This window comes from Oncorhynchus mykiss, chromosome 10 (genome assembly GCF_013265735.2).
Source record: "Oncorhynchus mykiss isolate Arlee chromosome 10, USDA_OmykA_1.1, whole genome shotgun sequence".
Taxonomy (NCBI): domain Eukaryota; kingdom Metazoa; phylum Chordata; class Actinopteri; order Salmoniformes; family Salmonidae; genus Oncorhynchus; species Oncorhynchus mykiss.
Window position 1 is genome coordinate 24268518 of NC_048574.1, and position 24969 is coordinate 24293486.

The 24969-nt window shown below is 42.6% G+C and overlaps 1 protein-coding gene across 6 annotated transcripts in view; it reads right to left on the bottom strand.

Moving 5' to 3' along the window:
* LOC110534869 (cell adhesion molecule 1) overlaps window positions 1-24969 on the bottom strand; it is a 502917-nt gene that overhangs the window by 102367 nt on the left and 375581 nt on the right. For 5 of the 6 annotated variants that reach the window (XM_036989933.1, XM_036989932.1, XM_036989931.1 and 2 more), the window contains 3 exons: window positions 12356-12502; window positions 5320-5472; window positions 1005-1142 (listed from right to left, as the gene is read on the bottom strand). In XM_036989933.1, coding sequence (XP_036845828.1) covers window positions 1005-1142; window positions 5320-5472; window positions 12356-12502 — 438 coding nt within the window. The remainder of the gene's footprint in view (window positions 1-1004; window positions 1143-5319; window positions 5473-12355; window positions 12503-24969) is intronic. The other variant, XM_036989934.1, reaches the window with a different exon arrangement.

Sequence of the window (24969 nt, forward strand, 5' to 3'; positions counted from 1 at the left end):
TGTGAACTCTCCTTCACCCTCTGTTTGTTGTCAAGTAACTTTTCTTGTCAACACAGAGAGTAAGGAAGGCTATCATCCACACATTTAGGCCTAGCCAGTGCTATTTAACAACACTGTAGTAGTTACGCTAATGCAGGGAAGGGGCAGTGAAGTGCCGCAGTGTGTGAAGGCTTTTGTTCCTGCCCGGGACTAAAACACCCAATTCACCTAAACCTGGTCTATATTAATTAATGACAACAATTAGTTGATTATGTGAAACAGGTGTGTTAGCGCTGGGCTGGAACTTAAGCCTGCACACACTGCGCACAGTCATCCAGGACCAGAGTCAGCCTACCCTCTACTGGGTAAAAGTGTTTATTGAGTAGATGAAACCAAGGCCTTTACTCCACATTAGGGCTTTGCACCATTCGTGGTTGGTATGAGGTTGTGGTTATGACGTGAGTGACGGGCTTTGGGCTCTGCTGAGTAAGAGTTGGAACAGCCCGGGGTCATTCCATTGGCCCAATCTATGGGCCCCCTAATCGCGCAGCTCCTTTTGAAGAGAGGCTTGAAAGCTGTCACTCTGCCAAAAGGCTAGGTGACCACTGAGCCAGCCCATCACTCTAATGGAAGTCATTCAGAGCCATGGGAGTGACCTAATTAGGCTGAGGTGTCGTTGACGTGGGGCGAATTATAAAGAGACGAGTGAAGGAAGGAAGAAGAAAGTTAGAAAGAGAGTGTAGAGGCACCAAGAGATGGGTTAAAGAAAACATCTATGAAGATGATGTGAGGGGTTTTATTATTGAATGTATGACTAAATCATTGGGTAGACTCATAGGGAATGGAAAGTTATGCATGAACGTTAATAGACAACTCTACAATTCATACTGAGTAATTCCCTACAATTACCTTAACCATCGCCCTTTTTATCCCTCTTCATCTGAAAAATCTTGTTGAGTCCAACTGAGTTATAATAGAGAGCTAAAGTGTTTTGGACGTGACGGTGTTGACGGGTGTTAACCTACCTTGAAGCTCTTTGTCTCCCTTCATCCATCTGATTGTGGCGGCGGGCTTGCTGCCCATAGCGGTGCAGGTCATCTCTGTCTCGTTGCCCTCAATCACCTGCCCCTCCCGGGACTCGATGATTGGGTTGCCTGGAGGGACTGGCAGGGGGGACAAATAGACATAAGACATAGGCATAAATCACCCTAACAACCAGGAGGTGTCGGGTCAGTCCTCCCTCTTAGATGTCTTAACTGTCCATGTGTGGTGGAAGGGCGTTTCATCAGCAATGTGGTGTTGAGGTAGCATGGTGTGATGCCTCTATTGTCATGGGTGTCAATTATAATATTGGTCCCTCCACATACCAAATAAAATAACTGAATTTTGTTGCAATAGTACTCTATCTGTGAGAGGTTTATGGAAATACTTTGAAATAAATGTAATTGACTACAGTACAGTCATTTTCTTGTAAACAAAAACGTCAGAATGTGCGCAGAGAAGAATGTGCGTGAAAAAGGATTACGTTATATTTAAGTGCGTGTATCTCAAGTCAGAATCGTCCGCTATCAGCTTTGGCGAAAGGCCTTACACTTAAAAAATGTTTTATCATCCACTTTATAATAAAGCCCATACACTGACTATATGCAGTACACTTCAGGTGTTTGAGGATGCTTTTCCAACCTTCTCTCAACTAGACTCTTCCCATAAACGTGCGAGCTGAGACCACTCACCGATTTTGGATTACATACTTCCAGCTCTCGCTTGCTACCTACTGCCACTCAAAACAGTTTGATGTCATTTGCGCTGATCTACTCCTGCCTTGGCCCAGACACGCAGATTCATGCCTGTGCCAGTCTCCCCATCTCCTCCTTGTGAAAATGTACAAATCACAAACACTCCCCACATCCCGCTGTCAAACTTCATTGCCAAAACGGCATCATTATGTCTAAGTACTTACTCTTGCTTCAAGCACGCTCTGTATGTAGTAACGTCTAATACGCACACAATGTAATTTCCCTTAAATCCTGCTAGGACGCACAATAGAAAACGGGCTGGACACTGGGTTTTGATTGGCGTGGATCTTGGTGTTTCGGTATTGACGTCAAATACTGGTGCTCCCAATTTATAAAAGTTAGGAGCACAAACAAAATTTAGGAGCACCAGAAAATATATTTTTTTTATTGATTGAGATATGCAGGGTGACTGACTTTTGTGGTGATGAATCTTGCCCTGGAGGCAGAACTGAGCAATTTCTGCTAGATGGGCCAGCTGCAAAGTAAAAATGTACTATATCATAGAAATAGTTGAAAACAAACATTTGCTTTTTGGTCTTAACTAAAGGTTAGGCATTAGGGTTAGCAGTGTGATTAAGTTTAGCGTTAACTGTAGGGTTAGGTTTATAATCAGATTTTATGACTTTTCGACTGTGCCGGCTAGTGACCACTCTGCGGAGCTCCCTCCAGGGCAAGATTCATGACACATTTTGTTGTGTTACAAGGTGGGATTAAAATGTATTTATTTGTATTTTTTTGTTAACGATCTACACAAAACACTCTAATGTCAAAGTGGAAGAAAAATTCTAACATTTGTAAAGAATTTCAGAAAAATAAAGCAAATATATCTTGATTACATACGTATACACCCCCTGAGTCAATACACGTTAGAATCACCTTTGGCAGTGATTAAAGCTGTGAGTCTTTCTGCAAAGTCTCTAAGAGCTTTGCCAACCTGGATTGTACAATATTATTTTCAAAATGATTTGATCTCTGACAAGTTGGTTGTAGATCATTACTAGACAGCCATTTTCAAGTGTTGCCATAGATTTTCTAACAGATTTAAGTCAAAACTGTAACTAGGCCACTCAGGAATATTCTATGTTGTTTTGGTAAGCAACTCCAGTGTATATCTGGCCTTCTGTTTTAGGCTATTGTCATGCTGAAAGGTGAACTGGTCTCCCAGTGTCTGCTGGAAAGCAGACTGAACCAGGTTTTCCTCTAGGATTTTGCCTGTGCTTAGCTCCATTACGTTTCATTTTTATCCTGAAAAACTCCTCAGTCCTTAACAATTACAAGCGTACCCATAACATGATGCAGCCAGCACTATTTTTTAAAATATGGAGAGTGGTACTCAGTGATGTGTTTGGCACAAACATACTTTACTTTAGTACATTATCGCAAACAGGATGCATGTTTTTGAATATTTCTATTAAGTACAGATGTCCTTCTTTTCACTCTGTCATTTAGGTTAGTATTGTGGAGAAACTATAATGTTGTTGATCCATCCTCAGTTTTCTCCTATCACAGCCATTAAACTCTGTAACTGTTTTAAAGTCACCATTGGCCTCATGGTGAAATCCCTGAGCGTTTTCCTTCCTTTCCATCAAATAAGTTAGTAAGGACACCTGAATCTTTGTAGTGACTGGGTGTATTGACACACTATCCAAAGTGTAATTAATAACTTCACCATGCTCAAAGGGATATTCAATGTCAGCTTTAAAAAAAATGTTGCCCATCTACCAATAGGTGTCTTTGAGTGGCATTGGAAAACCTCCCTGGTCTTTGTGGTTGAATCTGTTTTTGCAATTCTCTCGACTGAGGGACCTTACAGATAATTGTATGTGTAGGGTACAGAGGTGAGGTAGTCAGGTTAAACACTACTATCTTCCACAGTGTTGAAGTCCATGGAACTTTTACACCTGAATTTATTTAGGCTTGCTATAACAAAGGGGTTGAATATTTATTGACTCAACACATTTCAGCTTTTAATTTGTAATTCATTTCTAAAAACATAATTCCACTTGGACATTATGGGGTATTGTGTGTAGGACAGTGACACAAAAAGTCAAGGGGTGTGAATACTTTACTTTGAAGTAAGTAGACTGAAGTAAGTAGACAGTAAGTAGACTATATGTATTTTAGCACATTTTGTACCCTAGAAACTAATTTGTAACCCTGTAAATACAATTGTTTATTATAAAAATACCTGTCATTGAAATTACAAAGTCATTTGTGGAACATTAGGTTTCCACATTGTGTAAAAGCACAATATTGAGATACATTACATCAAAAAATTGTACACTGTCTCTTTAAGAACATCAAGTTCGTTAGTGATAACATGCAACAGATCAGTCATTTGGAAGATCTCAATTGCATACTCCTCACATCCCCTCTCCTCGTCTCCTTCTCAAAACACATTGGATGAGAGAGCCAGAGGTCCCTTCCCTCTGACCTTCTTCTCCAATTGCTTTTGAAAAGAAGATGAGGAGATAGGATGCGAGGAGTATGCAATTGAGAGCTTCTCATTCATTTATTGCTGTGATTATTGATTTCCTGGAGAAGCAATCACTTTTCCTTTATTTCTGTGCTCCCAAATGTTAGGACATAGACTATAAGTAAAGTTACTAGGTTGTTAGCAAGCTAGCTAAGAAGGTACATGACTGAACAAGGTTTAAACAAAAGGCCCGTGAGTAGTTTTAGAATGGCACGCGACATGGTCTATGAATGTAAAATGTGGCTTTCCAATTCACCACAGGAAGAAGAAAAAGTTGCGCCGGTTATATGGGTCATATCATTTGAACCGTTTGGTCTACAAACAAGCTGTATTCACTGTAGTAATGGTACAATCATTACAATGGAAAACAATTGTAGGCGCACAGGTCGCACAGCTAAATATTTAGGAACATATATATGACCAAAATGGTCACACTTTAGAGCCCTGTGCGAGGTTATGACATTTAAAATGACGTTGAGGACCAGATTTAAAATATATTTAACTTTCAGTGAAATGGCATAATCCCTAAAAGTGAGACAGACTTTCAGTCTTCACGTCACTTTTACTCCCGTTACATATTATTAGAATTCAATTCATGCTTTGCACTGTGGCTTTACACCTTGGTGAATGTTTATTATTTCGTAGTAAGCTTGTCTCTGAGTGCAAAAGTGAGTTAGATACAGCTATGGTATCAACCACTCCATCGGTCAATGACGTGCCAGTGATAGCTGTGTGTGTGTTAGTGATGGCTGTTTGTTCACCCGCACCCACCCGCAAACCTAAATGTAGCATATAGATATGAATTGCACAAGACTGATACATTTATGGATTTTTAATACATTGTTTTCTCTTTATTCAATCCGCCCACCCTTCATCCAAACAATATTTGTAGACCCTAAACCCACCCGTACCGTGGATATAACCTCAGGGATTGCCGGTTATGGGTAAACTCGTGTATCACTAGTGTGTGTGTGTGTGTGTGTTTTCAATAATGAATGTCAACGTAGACAGTCTAAGACATTTTCCCCCTCAACAAACATTGTGTGTGGTGTGTGTGTGTAGTCATACTCAGCACAGTGATGTCTGCATAGGCCTCCTGTGGGGGGTCCGTGTAGAGCTGGCACACGTATCTCCCCTCATCCGACAGGCTCACATTGGACAGAGACACCCGCAGCTCATTGTCCGAGAAGTTGACCAGCTGGAAGCGAGCATCTTTCAGGGCTGGGGATCAAAGAAAGAGAGATAGGGAGAGAAAGAGTAAGGGAGATAAGGGGGGGGGGGGGGGGGGGGGGGGGGGGGGTCAAAAGAGGGTACCATAGTCATTGTCCATGCATTGACTATGGCAGTGTTTCCCAACTCCAGTCATTGAGTACCCCCAACAGTACACATTTTTGTTGTTGTCCCTCACAAACTCATCTGAGTATATTTTTCATTTGCTTTGGAAGAGTGAGCTGGGTGCTCTATCTGGGAGTATTGCACATACCTTAAAATGTTCTCTTGAGTTTAACAAACTTAAAGAACACAACAAATCTCCTCAGGTGAATCTTAAGTATTCTTGGTAACATGCGCAGAACTAAAGAATACTGGTATGGTCGACATTCTGAGGTCATGTGTATGCTTTGACACTTTGGAGCACCATCATAGATTGTGACTTTAAACTGTGCTGAATACAGCTGGGAAAAACTCATATTGATGCCAGGTGATCTTTGTTTAATGCACCCTAAAACAGTCTCTCGCCATTTATCATAATTTCCTTTCTTTGTTGAAATTCATCTAATCTTTGAGAACATTTGAATCCTAAGCAATTTCCCTACATATTTCTTGAAGTACAATAGCCCAATAAAGCTACTATAGTAGGTCAAAGCTGTGTGCTGGAAAACATTGGTAGAGCATGGGTGAAGTAGGCATTGTGGGGCTCATGTGAATTTCCTTTCTTTTCTCACTTAAAACTTTTTTTTTGTTTCTAATTAAAACAGGAATATGTGGTGACACACACACGCAGAATAATGAGCAATCCATTAGGGAGTTGTTTTGCCTGGCAAACGCAATGGAGAATCCCAATGTCTGGTTCAGATGAAAGCCTCCCCACCACCTCTGACAGATCGACAGCAGCCATTTACTGCTCTCTGTGTCTTCTTTTCTCCCCACACCACATTTATTCTCACCCGCAGCATCCCAGTTCAAAGGAGCAAAAGCAACAAGAAAAAAGAGGTAGCATTAATACATAACTACATAGACGGAAACAAATAACTAAATGAAGAAATCATCTGGGATTATTACAGTTTGCGGCGGCGAGCACATGAAAGCCAGGATTGTGATAGTGATGGGGGGTGAAGCTGATTGTTCTGCGTTCCAGCTGGTTAGCTGTGCTCTTTCACTTTTATGCAAAAAGAGAGAAAGCAAGAGAGCGAGTGAGGGGGGAAAAGAGGAAGAGAGAAAGCAAGAGAGCGAGTGAGGGGGGAAAAGAGGAAGAGAGAAAGAAAGAGCGAGTGAGGGGGGAAAAGAGGAAGAGAGAAAGCAAGGCTGTCAGCCTTCTCTCTGGTTCTGCTGCTGTGGAGGGAGTGGAGAAGCAAAGAAACACAGAGCGTGGCTCCATCTCCGCTGCCATCCACCCTTTTTCCTTGAGTTAATCCTCGACCTTCCCGACCCCCCCAGCACCTCGGAGTAGCCACGTGGCCCCTCATCAGAAGACCCCATCTCGATTCCACTCGTCTCCCCTTACTCCCACAAAGACAAGCCACATGGTGCAAAAGGAGAAGGGGTTAAACATGTTGCCGTGCCAACTCATCGCTAATGTCTTTGGTCCTGCTGCCAGGGTGGTGGTCTTGGAATATCAGAAGAGAACAACAAACAGAATAGCTAACAAGTGTGTGAATTCAGAGTAAGTGACAAATGAGTAAGTGACAAATGTTCAAAGGAGAGCTCTATTTTTAGCATGTGGGCCCAAGATTGAAGTCCAATCAAAACATAACTCCTCAACATTCAACTCCATTTTGCAAAGCTATTCTTGTGTCCCAACTTCTTAACTCAATTACTTTAATTACTAGGTTACTTACCTATGCTACTTTTCAACGCTAACCGCTAACTTTGGTGCCAGTAGTCATTATGCTTGGCTCCTCTGTTAGCAGTGGGTGAACACAACAGAGGCTAACGTTACACACAGATAATGTGTGACTAATTAAAGTGGCTGACTTGAAAGCAGGGTTAGGCCGGTCAGTGCAAGGGGCAGCCTGACACTAATGATTAAATTAAATGTATTGATTTGAAGAATGTGCTGGGATTAAAACACTCCAATGCGAGGCATCACGGGCTAAACTGCTGGTAATCTGTTGTGAGACTCGGCGTTAGGTGGACACCAATAGGAATGATTAAAGCATTATGTCAACACCGATAATGTTCATAATGGCACTAAAGTCTGGTGTACTGTGGGTATTTGAAAAATGGCCTCCAGTCCATTGTGGTATACTGTATGCTCAATGCATACATTGCATACATTGCCTCCTTTAACATGCTATATCTTGTTGTTGTGTTAATATACTGTAAGTGTATATCTCCACTACATGACCAAAAGTATGTGGGCACCTGCTCGTCAAACATCTCATTCCAAAATCATGGGCATTAATATGGAGTTTGTCCCTCTTTTGCTGCTATAACAGCCTCCGCTCTTCTGGGGAAGGCTTTCCACCAGATGTTGCAACATTGCTGCGGGGAGTTGCTTCCATTTAGCCAGAAGAGCATAAGTGAGGTTGGGCACTGATTTTGAGGGATTATGCCAGGCTCGCAGTCGGCATTAACAATTCATCCCAAAGGCGTTCAATGGGGTTGAGGTCAGGGCTCTGTGCAGGCAAGTCCAGTTCTTCCACACCAATCTCGACAAACCATTTCTGTATGGACCTCGCTTTTTTGTAGAGGGCATTGTCATGCTGAAACAGGAAAGGTCCTTCCCCAAACTGTTGCCACAAAGTTGGAAGCACAGAATCGTCTAGAATGTCATTATATGCTGTAGCGTTAAGATTTCCCTTCACTGGCACTAAGGGGCCTAGCCTGAACCATGAAAAACAGCCTCAGACCATTATTCCTCCTCCACCAAACTTTACAGTTGGCACTATGCATTCGGCAGGTAGCGTTCTTCTGGCATCCGCCAAATCCAGATTTGCCCATTGGACTTCAAGAGGGTGATACATCACTCCAGAGTATGCATTTCCACTGCTCCAGAATCCAATGGCGGCAAGTTTTACACCACTCCAGCCAACACTTGGCATTGTGCATGGTGATGTTAGGCTTGTGTGCGGCTGCTCGGCCATGGAAACCCATTTCATGAAGTTTCCGCCGAACAGTTATTGTGCTGATATTGCTTCCAGAGGCAGTTTGGAACTTGATAGTGAGTGTTGCAACCGAGGGCAGATGATTTTTAGGGCGCTATGCGTTTCAACACTCGCCGGTCCCGTTCTGTGAGCTTGTGTGGCCTACCACCTCGCGGCTGAGCCGTTGTTGCTCCTAGATGTTTCACTTCACAATAGCATCACTTACAGTTGACCGGGGCAGCTTTAGCAGGGAAGAAATTTGGCAAACTGACTTGATATCCTATGACGGTTCCACATTGAAAGTCACAGAGCTCTTCAGTTAGGCCATTCTAATGCCAGTGTTTGTCTATGGAGATTGCATGGCTGTATGCTCGATTTTATACACCTGTTAGCAACAAGTGTAGCTGATATAGCCGAATCCACTAATTTGAAGGGGTGTCCACATACTTTTGTATATATAGTGTATATCAACAACACAAATGTGGTGTTGGGCAAAAAAAACAGACAGAATTGGAGGTGGTGAGAAACTGAATACTGATCCATTTGTTGGAGTGAAAAACAGCATTAGTGCTTGACGACATCAGCTCTGTGTCCAACAAGGAACATGGCCCCGCTTTAGCGCAGTGGTGCTGGTTCTGGACACAAGCGTGGCCATGTGAGGACTCAACAGCGGCCCGCCATGCCCCAGGAGGTTGTCCCCCATGACGACACAACAACGGCGCCCGCTCGCAGCATCCAGCTTACTGTGGGGGAGCCCGGGATTGGACACGCAGCAGTGATGTCCAATGGGGTGAGTTTCAGGGAAAACAAAGGCACTAGTAGTAGAAAGCAATTCCACTCAAGAAAACAAACTGAATATGTCTTTCGATGTTGATTTTGTTCTTTTAATTCCTTTAGTTTGGCATAGCGTTTCTCAGGTAATCATTGGAGACTCCTGAGGGGAGTTTGGCTCATAATAGTGACTGGAACGGAGCAAATTGAATGTATTTGATACCATTCCACTGATTCCACTCCAGCCATTACCATGTGCCTGTCCTCCCAATTAAGGTGCCACAAACCTCCTATGCAGGTAATGTCTTTTTTGGAAGGTACAAACACAAGGAAAGACAAAATTGGGCAAGAAAATGCAGTGACCATGGAAAGACCTCTGAGGCAACAAACAACAAAACGTGGGAATAAGATTCACAGTGGCTAGGAACAGGGACAAAAACAGCCACAAAGAAGAAAAAGAAGGGAGGAGCGCCATGCACGTCTCAAAACACAGCAGTATCCTATTCCTGCTGATTTATACTTGAATATAGTAGCTATAGGGGTTTCAAAACGAGCTAATTTATTTGTTTTAAGAGCCACACAAGGCAGAGAGTTTGATAAATATTTGTACCTCATCCATTTAATTTCCGGGATGTATATGTTTCATTTCCATGATGGTCTTGAATTAGATTGTGAAAACTAAAGTCCATCTTCTTCATACAGCCTCTCTACAACCAAACAATCAGCCTTTCTATGAAAATAAAGGCTTTCTTTAAATCTTATTCACAGATTCACATAGCAAGCTATAGTATTAAAAAAACATACAGCTATTTAGTTAATAATATCGTATCAGAAGGCCCCAAGTTATCTCACAAATCAAGTGATCTTACTTATGTTTAAAATAATATGAAATAATAAAACAGATAAAACTTTATTTTCAAGATTTCTAATTCATTTTGCTGAGTCAGATCAAAGTGGACAATGGAATTTTTTTTTCTCCACTCAACTCCATTTGAGGGGTGGACAGTCGCCTAAAGTGGTGTTGAATATACATTGCTTATTTTCGTGTTATCGCAAATAGCCAAAGGTTCGTTCGGCACCATCGAGGAAACGGGTGATGGGGGACAAAAGACTGCACAAACACACACGGCCATATCCATTGAGTCCTGCATTGAAATGAAGCTGACTTTAAACACAAAAGGGGGGAAATAAACTGCAATTCAGAGCAGAGCGAAAAAATAAAGATGAGATAAACAAAACTTTTATGGCTGCAATGGGTTATTATTTTCTTCCATCTTTCTCCCTCTCCATATCTCAGTTGTGTTGTTTCTCCCTGGTTTCATTGAGATGAGCTTCTGGCTTCTTCTTAAGTGGCGGCAATCAATTCTGATTAGCAGGCCTGGCTACTTTTTGAGAGAAGCCCATCAAAGTTTTATTAAGGAGTGAGAGAGGGAAAGGGTAGGTGGGTGAGGGTAATTTGGCTCTTCACACAGACTCCCACCACACACATGCACACACGATACACACACACACACACACATGGAAAAGGGATTTGTGGCGCCCAACCATCTTCTTGCCCTTTAGCTGGCTCCATGCTGTTTTCGTCATCTCACTTTTAAACGTTGCCGGAGAGAGACACCTTTTAATGATAAGGAGAGCGGCGGAGAGATTAGAGGGTGACCTTTTTGGCTTGGCGGCTGTGGACCTGTTAATGACGAGGTCAGTGCTTTGAAAACACAGAGGATATGGAGGTGATGTCCTCATTAAAAGATTGGGAGCGGGTGGTGGTAAAGGTAAGGTAAAGGTGTCCTTTGGTAATGCACAGGCTACTTTCAGACAGGTACCGTCCGGGGCCCAGCGGAATCCTTACACACGTGGTCTCTGGTCTTCAAAAGGACTGGCGTCCACCCACTACACAGGTTTCAAGTGTCTGCCTCTTCACTCTGAGTGCCAGTGCAAAAGTGTGTGTGTGCCTCTTAACTCGCCGAGTGTGCCTACAGTATATGTGTGTGTGTGTGTATGAAGGAGCATGAAAACATGTGTGTGTGCTCACTTTGTGTGCAGAGGGCCACGCTGGGGAGGAGCCCTCATCCACACCCGGCTCCAACCGCTCCCTTGAAGTGGGGTCACATTCATTTCAGATGCAATGGAGAAACATGCTACCGCTGAGCTTTTCCGCAACTAGGATGTCAATGTCAAAGCTCTCTCCTCTATCTCCCTCCTTTTTTCCCCAATATGGATTTCAGTTGGAGCGGCCCAATATGATATTCAGGGAGGCTGGTAGAAGAGCCACGCTATAATTAAGAAGTGCAGCTGCAGTGAAATGCCCGAATGTTCTCTGGAAAAGATCACAAGAGATCAAGGCGCCCCGTCGGAAGAAGAGATGCCCTTGACAGCCAGCTGTGGGCTTGGTATTTGGTGCCCCAGCGAAACAGAAAAACACGAGGCACGATTTATGTATGCCAGGGGGATCCTGAGGACCTGGCAGTGTGTCTGTGTATATGTGTGTGAAAGAGAGTGTGGGTGAGTGAGGAATAGTTTGTGGTGGTAGGATGGGAGGGAGGGACAGAACGTTGTATCCATCAAAGACAGATGGGAGCCCTTCTGATGTGGCTGCTTCTCTGTGTGTGTGTGTGTGTGTGTGTGTGTGTGTGTGTGTGTGTGTGTGCGTGCTCACGCCTCATCGCTGAAGAAGGACAGAAGGAGGACTTGAGGACTTACTGCAAAAGTGTGAGACCATTAGGGCTATACTTTATGTTTGTGTGTGTGGGCATATTTAGTATTTTCCAACCAGTGGAAAGTACTAATAACATCTGTAAGTCTCTGAAGTGGACCAAAATATTATTGTAGAGTTGATGTGAAAGTATGTGTATGTCCGTCTGTGTAGAACTAGTAGGCCAATCTATTTTTAAGGTGTGTGTATGTATAAGTTTGTGTCCGTGTGCATGCCAGCCTCTGTGTGTGTGTGTGTGTGTGTGTGTGTGTGTGTGTGTGTGTGTGTGTGTGTGTGTGTGTGTGTGTGTGTGTGTGTGTGTGTGTGTGGTACTCACGTCGGACGTCTCTGAAGTAGATGGTCTGTCTGTTGGGGTTGAGGAGCTGGATGACAGAATCGTCGTTGTTCTTCACCCTGCAGCTGATGACGGCCACATCACCCTCCATCACCTCCACATTGTCTGTCACCAGGTTCTGACTCTGGACTGGAAGGCACAGACAGACACACAGTAGTCATTACAACTGCCAGGCTGTGTGCAGTATAGTTTTTCACACCACTGAGCTGAACCGAGCCAAGCCAAGCTGTACTCAGCCTGGTTACACATCCACCATAGTTGCAGGAACTGTGCTGAAATGGTATGAAAATATATCTGAGCGAGCACAATTTGGTTTGCAAACATGTGATCCCAAGTATGGAATGAATTCCGGTGGTACTACCATTTGCCAATACTTGTAAGAGATCAATGCCAACATGATATGTATCCCAAGTTATAATTCAAAATAAGCCCTTCAGTCCATAACAACCGCAAGGAAGAGTGGGGATATTTTATTTTTTTTACCAACTGGGGGCATTGTGTTGGGCCCCACAAGGTCAAATGCTATTTGTAGAGGGTTTAGGGTTAAGGTTAGAATTAGTGTTAGAATTAAGTTTAGGGTTAGGAGCTAGGGTTAGTTTTAGGGTTAAGGTTAGGAACCAAGGTTAGGTTTTAGGGTTATGGTTAAGGTTAGGGTAAGAGTACAGGTTAGTTTTAAGGGTTAGGGAAAATAGGATTTCGAATCGGACTGAATTGTGTGTCCCCACAAGGTTAGCTGTACAGGACTGTGTGTGTGTGTGTGAATGTGCTTTATGAGCGAGCTGGTAAAGGTTGCTCCTGATGCCTGACCTTGTGGGTGACGGCAGACCCTATCACAGGGCAATGGAAGACTTCATACATGGATTTTAGCTACTTCATTAAAGTCAGGAGAGAGATTTTTGATTATCATCTTCTCCAAGATTAATCTCTTGCCTCCTTGATGCGTAGCTTAAATAAAAACATATTATACAGTTGAAGTTTACGTACACTTAGGTTGGAGTCATTAAAACTTGTTTTTCAACCACTCCACAAATGTCTTGTTCACAAACTATAGTTTTGGAAAGTCGGTTAGGACATCTACTTTGTGCATGACACAAGTTCTTTTTCCAACAATTGTTTACAGACAGATTATTTCACTTATAACTGTATCACAATTCCAGTGGGTCAGAAGTTTACATACACTAAGTTGACTGTGTCTTTAAACAGCTTGGAAAATTGTCATGGCTTTAGAAGCTTCTGATATGCTAATTGACATCATTTGAGTCAATTGGAGGTGTACCTGTGGATGTATTCCAAGGCCTACCTTCAAACTCAGTGCCTCTTTGCTTGACATCATGGGAAAATCTAAAGAATTCAGCCAACAACTTTGAAAAAAAATGATGGTTCATCCTTGGGAGCAATTTCCAAACGCCTGAAGATACCATGTTCATCTGTACAAACAACAGTACGCAGGTATAAACACCATGGGACCAAGCAGCCATCATACCGCTCAGGAAGGAGACGCGTTCTGTCTCCTAGAGATGATCGTACTTTGGTGCGAAAAGTGCAAATCAATCACAGAACAACAGCAAAGGACATTGTGAAGATACTGGAAGAAATGGGTACAAAAGCATCTATATCTACAGTAAAATTAGTCCTATATCGACATAACCTGAAAAGCCGCTCAGCAAGGAAGAAGCCACTGCTCCAAAACTGACACAAAAAACTACGGTTTGCAACCGCACATGGGGACAAAGATCGTACATTTTGGAGAAATGTTCTCTGGTCTGATGAAACAAAAATAGAACTCTTTGGCCATAATGACCATTGTTATGTTTGGGAAAAAAAAGGGGAACGCTTGCAAGCTGAAGAACACCATCCCAACCAAAGAAATAAAAGCTTAAATAAATAATAATCTCTACTATTATTCTGACATTTCACATTCTTAAAATAAAGTAGTGATCCTAACTGACCTAAGACAGGGACTTTTGACTAGGATTAAATGTCAGGAATTGTGAAAAACAGTTTAAATGTATTTGGCTAAGGTGTATGTAAACTTCCGACTTCAACTGTATATGTATTGTTCCCTAGCCGAGGAGTTAATAGGAGGAGCATGATTGGACTGTGACTTGCGCGGTGGGGCAACCTGCAAATGTCCATGCCTCAGTTGACATGCACCTCTAAACATCCCTGTCATTTAAAGAGGATGGGGAAGAACGCAATCGCCTCCTCAAATGTCGACAGATAAGGACAGACAGCTTAACAAACAGGATTTAAAATAAGCCTGCCAAACAATACCCTGATACCCCAAACAGCCCTGAAAACAAATGAACCATATGAGAACAAGCCACACTCTCCACTTGAAAGAAGTGAATTCAGCCTACTTTTCAATAAGGAGGGCCGTTATTGGATATATGCTAATATGCTATGCTAACATACTTGGCCAATATGCTAATATACTTGGCTCGAATGATATGCTATTATGCTCATAAATGCTAACATGTTAGGCACATATGATATGCTAATAGGCTTATACAATATGCTAATATGCTAAACTAGTACAGTGGGTATCTAGTACAGTGGGTATCGCCATGGTGATGCTGCTAAATGTAGTCTCTTCTATGTTGGGCTAGGAGTTTAAAACCTGGGTAGTGTTAATTTGGTTAATTGTTCTTCCACTGGTAAACAAACACTAAAACATGAATTGTAAGGGGGGAATACTTACGAGGGAAGGCGCTCATTAACGACAACATCAAACGTGCAAAGATGTCATCCAGAAAATGTCAATCTTATCGAGTCACTACCAACAGCTACATTAGCCTAATCTGGTATAATGTTGATAAAATCGTAGTAGCAATGGCTCTTATTATGGTTCCTTATTTAGGAAATGTAATTAGATCAAATTAAACAAGTCAAATGAGAATATCAGCAGGTGGTTACCAAACAAAAAGAGATGACACTGCAACACAAATAGTTATGATAATACTAAATATCTCATGTCAGAAACTGCATTCAAAAACTACAACTCAGAAAACCATGTCACATGCCTTAAGTGCCCAGATATTTTGATCAATCATTCTCAGAATATCAAATAGTCTCGATCTGCACGTGCCTTGGCAACTCCTCTAACTATCCTTGTGTGCATCTACTAACACACATGTTTGGCACAACAATGAACCAATCTAGTAGAGAGAGTTGGATAAATCCCATAGCCTTGCCTACAGCTGGGACCGAGCTACAGCTCAACATACAGTACCAGTCGAAAGTTTGGACACACCTACTCATTCAAGGGTTTTTCTTTACTTTTACTATTTTCTACATTGTAGAATAATAGTGAAGATATCAAAACTATGAAATAACACATATGGAATAATGTAGTAGCCTACTTTTTTAAAACATATTTTAGATTCTTCAAAGTTGCCACCCTTTGCCTTGATGACAGCTTTGCACACTCTTGGCATTCTCTCAACAAGCTTCATGAGGAATGCTTTTCCAACAGCCTTGAAGGGCTCCCAAAATATGCTGAGCACTTGGCTGCTTTTCCTTCACTCTGCGGTCAAACTCATCCCAAACCATCTCAATTGGGTTGAGGCTGGGTGATTGTGGAGGCCAGGTCATCTGATGCAGCACTCCATCACTCTCCTTCTTGGTCAAATAGTCCTTATACAGCCTTATACATGCTGGTTAAGTTTGCCTTGAAATCACAGACAGTGTCACCGGCAAGGCACCATAACAACTCATCGCGGTGGGAACCACACATTCCGTTCACCTACTCTGCATCTCACAAAGACATGGCGGTTGGAACCAAAAATCTCAAATTTGGACAGATTGCCACCGGTCTAATGTCCATTGCTTGGCCCATGCAAGTCTCTTCATCATATTGGTGTCCATTAGTAGTGGTTTCTTTGCAGCAATTCGACAATGAAGGCCTGATTCACACAGTCTCCTCTAAACAGTTGCTGTTGAGATGAGTCTGTTATTTGAACTCTGTCAGGTGCAATCTGAAGTGCAGTTAATTGCCGATTTCTGGAGCTGGTAACTCTAATCTACTGGCTCCAAGATGGCATAGCAGTCACACGTCTTTTGTCCTCGTCTTGTCATGTCCCGTATATATACATATCTATTTACAACTTTCTTCGCATACCTTTTTATATATTTTTTATTTTCCATAAACTCATCTTCAAAACACTCTCCTACAACCCGCCTCACCAATTTATATTTAAAAAAAAGAAAGTATTATTTACCTCAAATCTGTAATCCTCCATAGAAGCTAACACGAAGCTAGCCAGAAGCTAGCCAGAAACTAATCCAGAAGCTAGCCAGAAGCTATCCTGAAGCTAACCAGAAGCTAATCAGAAGCTAGTTAGCTTCTTTACTGGCTAATCGTTGGTATTCAGCTAACCACGGTTTGTGGTCATCGGCTATCCTTTAGCTCAAAAATCTATCGCCAGTTTTGTATGGCGCGGCTCGGACCGGTACATACCGGACCTATTTTTCTCTCCATGTCCCCGGATTTCAACCGCTAACTCTGGACATTTATAACTGTTAGCTAGCTGCTATCCGTGTGACTATCGGCTTACGTCGATTCCGGCGCAAACATCAATTATTCCGGAGCTAGCCAGCTGAAGAGTTCCATCAGTCACTCCTGGGCTACAATCATCTATCCGGACCTGTTTTACTGCCAACGCGGAGCCCCACCGGGCCTTCACAACTGGACTACCAACGTTATCTACTCGAGGGAGTTATCCGGCTGGCTCCTCCGTCGCGACGTTACCTGAAAGCCCTTCTGCGGTCCGCTAATCGTTAGCTGTCTTATCGGCTGCTATCTGAATAGACCTATCGGACAATTATTATTATTTTTTTCTCCCTTGGGCCTCTATAACTATATCTATTGTTTTTTTTTTGTGAATTGGATTGATCCCCGCTACCACATGGAACCCCACTAATCCTACCGACGGAAATGCACGAGGTGGCTAAAAACAGACCTCCATCCTATGCTAGCTTGCTACCGATGGCCCGGCTAGCTGTCTGAATCGCCGTGACCCTAACCAACCTCACTACTCAGTGGACCCTTTTGATCACTCGACTAAGCATGCCTCTCCTTAATGTCAATATGCCTTGTCCATTGCTGTTCTGGTTATCAATGAACCTACCAGATACCTCTCCAAAGTCTTAAACACGGGCACACTCATAGATATCATCCAAACCAACTTGCCCTCTAAATACACCTCTGCTGTCTTCAACCAAGATCTCAGCGATCACTGCCTCATTGCCTGCATCCGTAATGGGTCAGCGGTCAAACGACCTCCACTCATCACTGTCAAACGCTCCCTGAAACACTTCAGCGAGCAGGCCTTTCTAATCGACCTGGCCGGGGTATCCTGGAAGGATATTGATCTCATCCCGTCAGTAGAGGATGCCTGGTTATTTTTTTTAAATGTCTTCCTAACCATCTTAAATAAGCATGCCCCATTCAAGAAATTTAGAACCAGGAACAGACCCTTGGTTCTCCCCAGACTTGACTGTCCTTAACCAACACAAAAACATCCTATGGCGTTCTGCATTAGCATCGAACAGCCCCCGTGATATGCAGCTGCTCAGGGAAGCTAGAAACCATTATACACAGGCAGTTAGAAAAGCCAAGGCTAGCTTTTTCAAGCAGAAATTTGCTTCCTGCAACACTAACTCAAAAAAGTTCTGGGACACTAAAGTCCATGGAGAATAAGAACACCTACTCCCAGCTGCTCACTGCACTGAAGATAGGAAACACTGTTACCACTGATAAATCCACTATAATTGAGAATTTCAATAAGCATTTTTCTACGGCTGGCCATGCTTTCCACCTGGCTACTCCTACCCCGGTCAACAGCACTGCACCCCCCACAGCAACTCGCCCAAGCCTTCCCCATTTCTCCTTCTCCCAAATCCAGTCAGCTGATGTTCCGAAAGAGCTGCAAAATCTGGACCCTTACAAATCAGCCGGGCTAGACAATCTGGACCCTTTCTTTCTAAAATGATCTGCCAAAATTGTTGCCACCCCTATTACTAGCCTGTTCAACCTCTCTTTCGTGTCGTCTGAGATTCCCAAAGATTGGAAAGCAGCTGCGGTCATCCCCCTCTTCAAAGGGGAGGACACTCTTGACCCACACTGCTACAGACCTATATCTATCCTACCCTGCCTTTCTAAGGTCTTCAAAAGCCAAGTCAACAAACAGATTACCGACCATTTCGAATCTCACCATTCCTTCTCTGCTATGCAATCTGGTTTCAGAGCTGGTCATGGGTGCACCTCAGCCACGCTCAAGTACCTAAACGACATCTTAACCGCCATCGATAAGAAACATTACTGTGCAGCCATATTCATTGATCTGGCCAAGGCTTTCGACTCTGTCAATCACCACATCCTCATCGGCAGACTCGACAGCCTTGGTTTCTCAAATGATTGCCTCGTCTGGTTCACCAACTACTTCTCTGATAGAGTTCAGTGTGTCAAATCGGAGGGTCTGTTGTCCGAACCTCTGGGAGTTTCTATGGGGGTGCCACAGGGTTCAATTCTTGGACCGACTCTCTTCTCTGTATACATCAATGATGTCGCTCTTGCTGCTGGTGAGTCTCTGATCCACCTCTACGCAGACGACACCATTCTGTATACTTATGGCCCTTCTTTGGACACTGTGTTAACAACCCTCCAGGCAAGCTTCAATGCCATACAACTCTTCTTCCGTGGCCTCCAATTGCTCTTAAATACAAGTAAAACTAAATGCATGCTCTTCAACCGAGCGCTGCCTGCACCTGCCCACCTGTCCAACATCACTACTCTGGACGACTCTGACTTAGAATACGTGGACAACTACAAATACCTAGGTGTCTGGTTAGACTGTAAACTCTCCTTCCAGACCCACATCAAACATCTCCAATCCAAAGTTAAATCTAGAATTGGCTTCCTATTTTGCAACAAAGCATCCTTCACTCATGCTGCCAAACATACCCTTGTAAAACTGACCATCCTACCGATCCTCAGATTTCGGCGATGTCATTTACAAAATAGCCTCCAATACCCTACTCAAATTGGATGCAGTCTATCACAATGCAATCAGTTTTGTCACCAAAGCCCCATATACTACCCACCATTGCGACCTGTATGCTCTCGTTGGCTGGCCCTCGCTTCATACTCGTCGCCAAACCCACTGGCTCCATGTCATCTACAAGACCATGCTAGGTAAAGTCCCCCCTTATCTCAGCTCGCTGGTCACCATAGCATCACCCACCTGTAGCACGCTCTCCAGCAGGTATATCTCTCTGGTCACCCCCAAAACCAATTCTTTCTTTGGCCGCCTCTCCTTTCAGTTCTCTGCAGCCAATGACTGGAACGAACTACAAAAATCTCTGAAACTGGAAACACTTATCTCCCTCACTAGCTTTAAGCACCAACTGTCAGAGCAGCTCGCAGATTACTGCACCTGTACATAGCCCACCTATAATTTAGCCCAAACAACTACCTCTTTTTATTTCTACTTTGCACATTCTTCCACTGCAAATCTACCATCCCAGTGTTTTACTTGCTATATTGTATTTACTTTGCCACCATGGCCTTTTTTTGCCTTTACCTCCCTTATCTCACCTAATTTGCTCACATCGTTTATAGACTTGTTTCTACTGTATGTTTGTTTTACTCCATGTGTAACTCTGTGTCGTTGTATGTGTCGAACTGCTTTGCTTTATCTTGGCCTGGTCGCAATTGTAAATGAGAACTTGTTCTCAACTTGCCTACCTGGTTAAATAAAGGTGAAATAAAAAAATAAATAAATAATGAACTTATCCTCTGCATTATATGTAACTCTGGGTCTCATCATAGCGCTTGATGGTTTTTGCGACTGCACTTCAAGAAACTTTCAAAGTTCTTGAAATGTTCCAGATTGACTGACTTTCATGTCTTAAAGTACTGGTGGATTGTCATTTCTCTTTGCTTATTTCAGCTGTTCATGACGTAATATGGACTTGGTATTTTACCAAAAAGGGCTGTCATCTGTATACCAATCTTACCCTGTCACAACAAAACTGATTGGCTCAAACTCATTAAGGAAAGAAATTCCAGAAATTAACTTTTAACAAGGCACACCTGTTAATTGAAATGCATTCCAGGTGACTACCTCATGAAGCTGGTTGAGAGAATGCCAAGAGTGTGCAAAGCTGTCATTAAGGCAAAGGGTGGTTACTTTGAAATATATTTAGATTTGTTTAACACTCTTCTGGTTACTGCATGATTCCATATGTGTTATTTCATGGTTTTGATGTCTTCACTATTATTCTATAATGTAGAACATAGTAAAAATTAAGAAAAACCATGGAATGAGTAGGTGTCCAAACTTCAGACACACAGTGCATTTGGAAAGTATTCAGACCCCTTTACTTTTTCCACATTCTGTTAGGTTACAGCCTTATTCTAAAATGGATTCAATATTTTTTTCCCCTCAATCTACACGCAATACCCCATAATGACAAAGCAAAAACAGTTTTTTAGATATGACATTTACATAAATATTCAGACCCTTTACTCAGTACTTTGTTGAAACACCTTTGACATCGATTACAGCCTAGAGTTGTCTTGGGCATGACGCTACAAGCTTGGCACAGCTGTATTTGGAGACATCATCCAATTCTTCTCTGCAGAAGGTGCCTTTTGGCAAACTCCAAGCGGGCTGTCATGTGCCTTTTACTGAGGAGTGGCTTCCGTCTGCAACACTACCATAAAGGCCTGATTGGTGGAGTGCTGCAGAGATGGTTGTCCTTCTGGAAGGTTCTCCCATCTCCACAGAGGAACTCTAGAGCTCTGTTAGAGTGGCCATCAGGTTCTTGGTGACCTCCCTGACCAAGGCCCTTCTCCCCCGATTGCTCAGTTTGGCCGGGCAGCCAGCTCTAGGAACAGTCTTCGTGGTTCCAAACTCCTTCAATTTAGAAATGATCAAATCAAATCTTATTTGTCACATGCTCCGAATACAACAGGTGTAGAAATGTTACTTACAAGGCCTCAACCAACAATGCAGTTAAGAAAAATATTTACTAAATAAACTAAAGTAAAAAATAAAAGAGCAACAATAAAATAACAATAACAAAGCTATATACAGGGGGTACCAGTACCGAGTCAATGTGCGGGTGTACAGATGGAGGCCACTGTTTTCTTGGGGACCTTCAATGCTGCAGACATTTTTTGGTACCCTTCCCCAGATCTGTGGCTTGACACAACCCTGTCTCAGAGCTCTACGGACAATTCCTTCGACCTCATGGCTTGGTTTTTGCGCTGACATGCACTCTCAACTGTGGGACCTTATATAGATAGACAGGTGTGTGCCTTTCCAAATCATGTCCAATCAATTTAATTTACCACAGGTGGACTCCAATCAAGTTGTAGAAACATCAAGGATGATCAATGGAAACAGGATGCACCTGAGCTCAATTTCGAGTCTCATAGAAAAAGGTCTGAATACTTATGTAAATAAGGTATTTGTTTTTAGTTTTTATAAATTAGCAAACATTTCTCAACCTGTTTTCACTTGGTCATTATTGGGGTATTGTGTGTAGATTGCTGAGGGATTTTATTTGACTTGTTTTAGAATAAGGTTGTAATGTAACAAAATGTGGAAATATTCAAGGGGTCTGAATACTTTCCAAATGCACTGTACATGTATAGATGTGCATGTGTCTGAGCCACAAGGGGGAGCCACCGTGTCAAATTCAATGGGAGAGATGTGTGTGCATATTGGATGAACCTTTAGCAAAAACCTAGCAATACAGCAGTACTCACCAAGAGTGATTTGGGGAAAGCTCAACACTGCATGCAGCTGACCAGAAAGTAAAACAACAAGATAGATATGGTCTAATACAGGGTTTCCCAAACTCAGTCCTGGGGTCTGCCACTGAGTGAGCATTTTGGTTTTCGACCCTAGCACCTACACAGCTGATTCAAATAATCAAAGCTTGATGATGAGTTAGTCATTTGAATCAGTTGTGTAGTGCTAGGTCAAAAAAAACAACACATGCATTTAGGAGGGGGGCACTACCGAGTTTGGGAAACCTTGGTCTAATAGATCCATAATGGGAATAGGGACATGCGTATAGTAATTGGAGGACGGCTATTGTATCTATGCTTCAATTAATTGATTGAACAATAAAATACATTAATTCTAAGCAAATGTGCAACATTTGCATGTGCAACATACTTTAGCTTTGCTGTAGGCCCACTTTGATGTGCATTTGCTTTCTGTGAATGCCGTCATGTAGCCAAAGACTATTGTAGCATTTGCATAACTTGTTCAAACAGATCTGTTACATTATCTTTGTATTTAATTAGTGGAATTCAAAAGCGCTAGCACAGAGCATTGATCATTCTGGCCTAGATTAAACTTGTCAGATGAGGATGATCTGTACTAGCCTACCCTGTGTGTGTAGGCTCTACTGCACTTGTCTGAGTGTGGAGCACACATTTGAGTAGGTGTGTTTGTGTTTGTGTGTGTGTGTGTGTGTGTGTGTGTGTGTGTGTGTGTGTGTGTGTGTGTGTGTGTGAGAAAGAGAGAGACCCGCATGTGTATGCGCCAGTGTGTGTGGTATATTTCGCCGTTCACTCTGACAGAGAGAGGGAGCACCAGCAGTTGGGAGAAGACCACCTGCGCAGCATGTCATAGACAGCTGGCTGAAGGCTGCAGCGCACCGCTGGGTTGGAAAGGTCACCGGGCCCTCACTGGCCCTGTCCTCTATTTAGAGGGGAGCGTAGAGGGTCCGGCAGCCAGGGCCCGGTAGACCCCCAGTACACGCTCAGCACGTTCAGTCAGTGAAAATAGCACCCGTGTCAAATTAGCATTAACCATTGACCAGTGGGTTTGCATATGGAAGGGGCTCTTGAGCTAGCTAGCACACAGCAGGCTATTAAACAGGCAGTGAGCAGTGATAGGCTCTTACTGTGCCACACCCCTTGGTGAGCTATACCCTGCTAAAGCTAACCGGCAATAACTAGGTAATGTAGCTAGACTGTTATTGGAATGTAAATGGACTGTTTGTAGAGCACTTGACCCTGTTGATATGCACAAGGCAGGTTCTACCTTGAGATGATCACTGATCTAATTGGGTGAAAGCAAGGATGCCACTGTATTCGTTACACCTATCCAGTTATGTCAGATTAGTTTTGTAGGGTCTATTGTCCCAGCAATAAACTAGGACTGTAGCTTCTGCTTATGCTTATCTTATGTATCACACTACAACTAAGGAGACAATTTACAACAAACAAACAATGCTGTATTTTGACATGGTGAATTTGGAGGTCAAATAGTCATATCTCACTGAGAACGTGTTTGACAGGGTGCATCTAAGCACCCCAGATGATATGACTCTCATTCGCTAGCATTCAGTGTAGAGGTCGACCGATTATGATTTTTCAATGCCGATACCGATACCGATTATTGGAGGACCATAAAAGCCGATACCGATTAATCGGCTGATTTTTTTAAACATTTATTTGTAATAATGACAATTACAACAATACTGAATGAACACTTATTTCAACTTAATATAATACATCAATAACATAAATTTAGCCTCAAGTAAATAATGAAACATGTTCAATTTGGTTTAAATAATGCAAAAAACAAAGTGTTGGAGAATAAATTAAAAGTGCAATATGTTCCATGTAAAATATGTGCCATGTAAGAAAGCTAACGTTTCAGTTCCTTGCTCAGAACATGAGAACATATGAAAGCTGGTGGTTCCTTTTAACATGAGTCTTCAATATTTTTAGGTTGTAGTTATTATAGGAATTATAGGACTATTTCCCTCTATACCATTTGTATTTCATTAACCTTTGACTATTGGATGTTCTTATAGGCACTTTAGTATTGCCAGTGTAACAATATAGCTTCCGTCCCTCTCCTCGCTCCTCCTTGGGCTCGAACCAGCAACACAACAACAATTAGCGCACGCTAACTAGCTAGCCATTTCACTTCGGTTACACAAGCCTCATCTCGGGAGTTGATAGGCTTGAAGTCATAAACAGCGCAATGCTTGACGCACAACGAAAAGCTGCTGGCAAAACGCACGAAAGTGCTGTTTGAATGAATGTTTACGCGCCTGCTTCTGCTTACCACCGCTCAGTCAGATACTTAGATATTTGTATGCTTGTATGCTCAGTCAGATTATATGCAACGCAGGACACGCTAGATAATATCTAGTAATATCATCAACCATGTGTAGTTAACTAGTGATTATGATTGATTGTTTTTTATAAGATAAGTTTAATGCTAGCTAGCAACTTACCTTGGCTTACTGCATTCGCGTAACTCCTTGTGGAGTGCAACGAGAGAGAGGCAGGTTGTTATTGCGTTGGACTAGTTAAGGTTGCAAGATTGGTTCCCCTGAGCTGACAAGGTGAAAATCTGTCGTTCTCTGTCCCTGAACAAGGCAGTTAACCCACTGTTCCTAGGCCGTCATTGAAAATAAGAATGTGTTCTTAACTGACTTGTCTAGTTAAATAAAGATTAAATAAAGGTGTAAAAAATAAAAAATAAAAAAATGAAATCGGCGCCCAAAAATACCGATTTCCGATTGTTATGAAAACTTGAAATAGGCCCTAATTA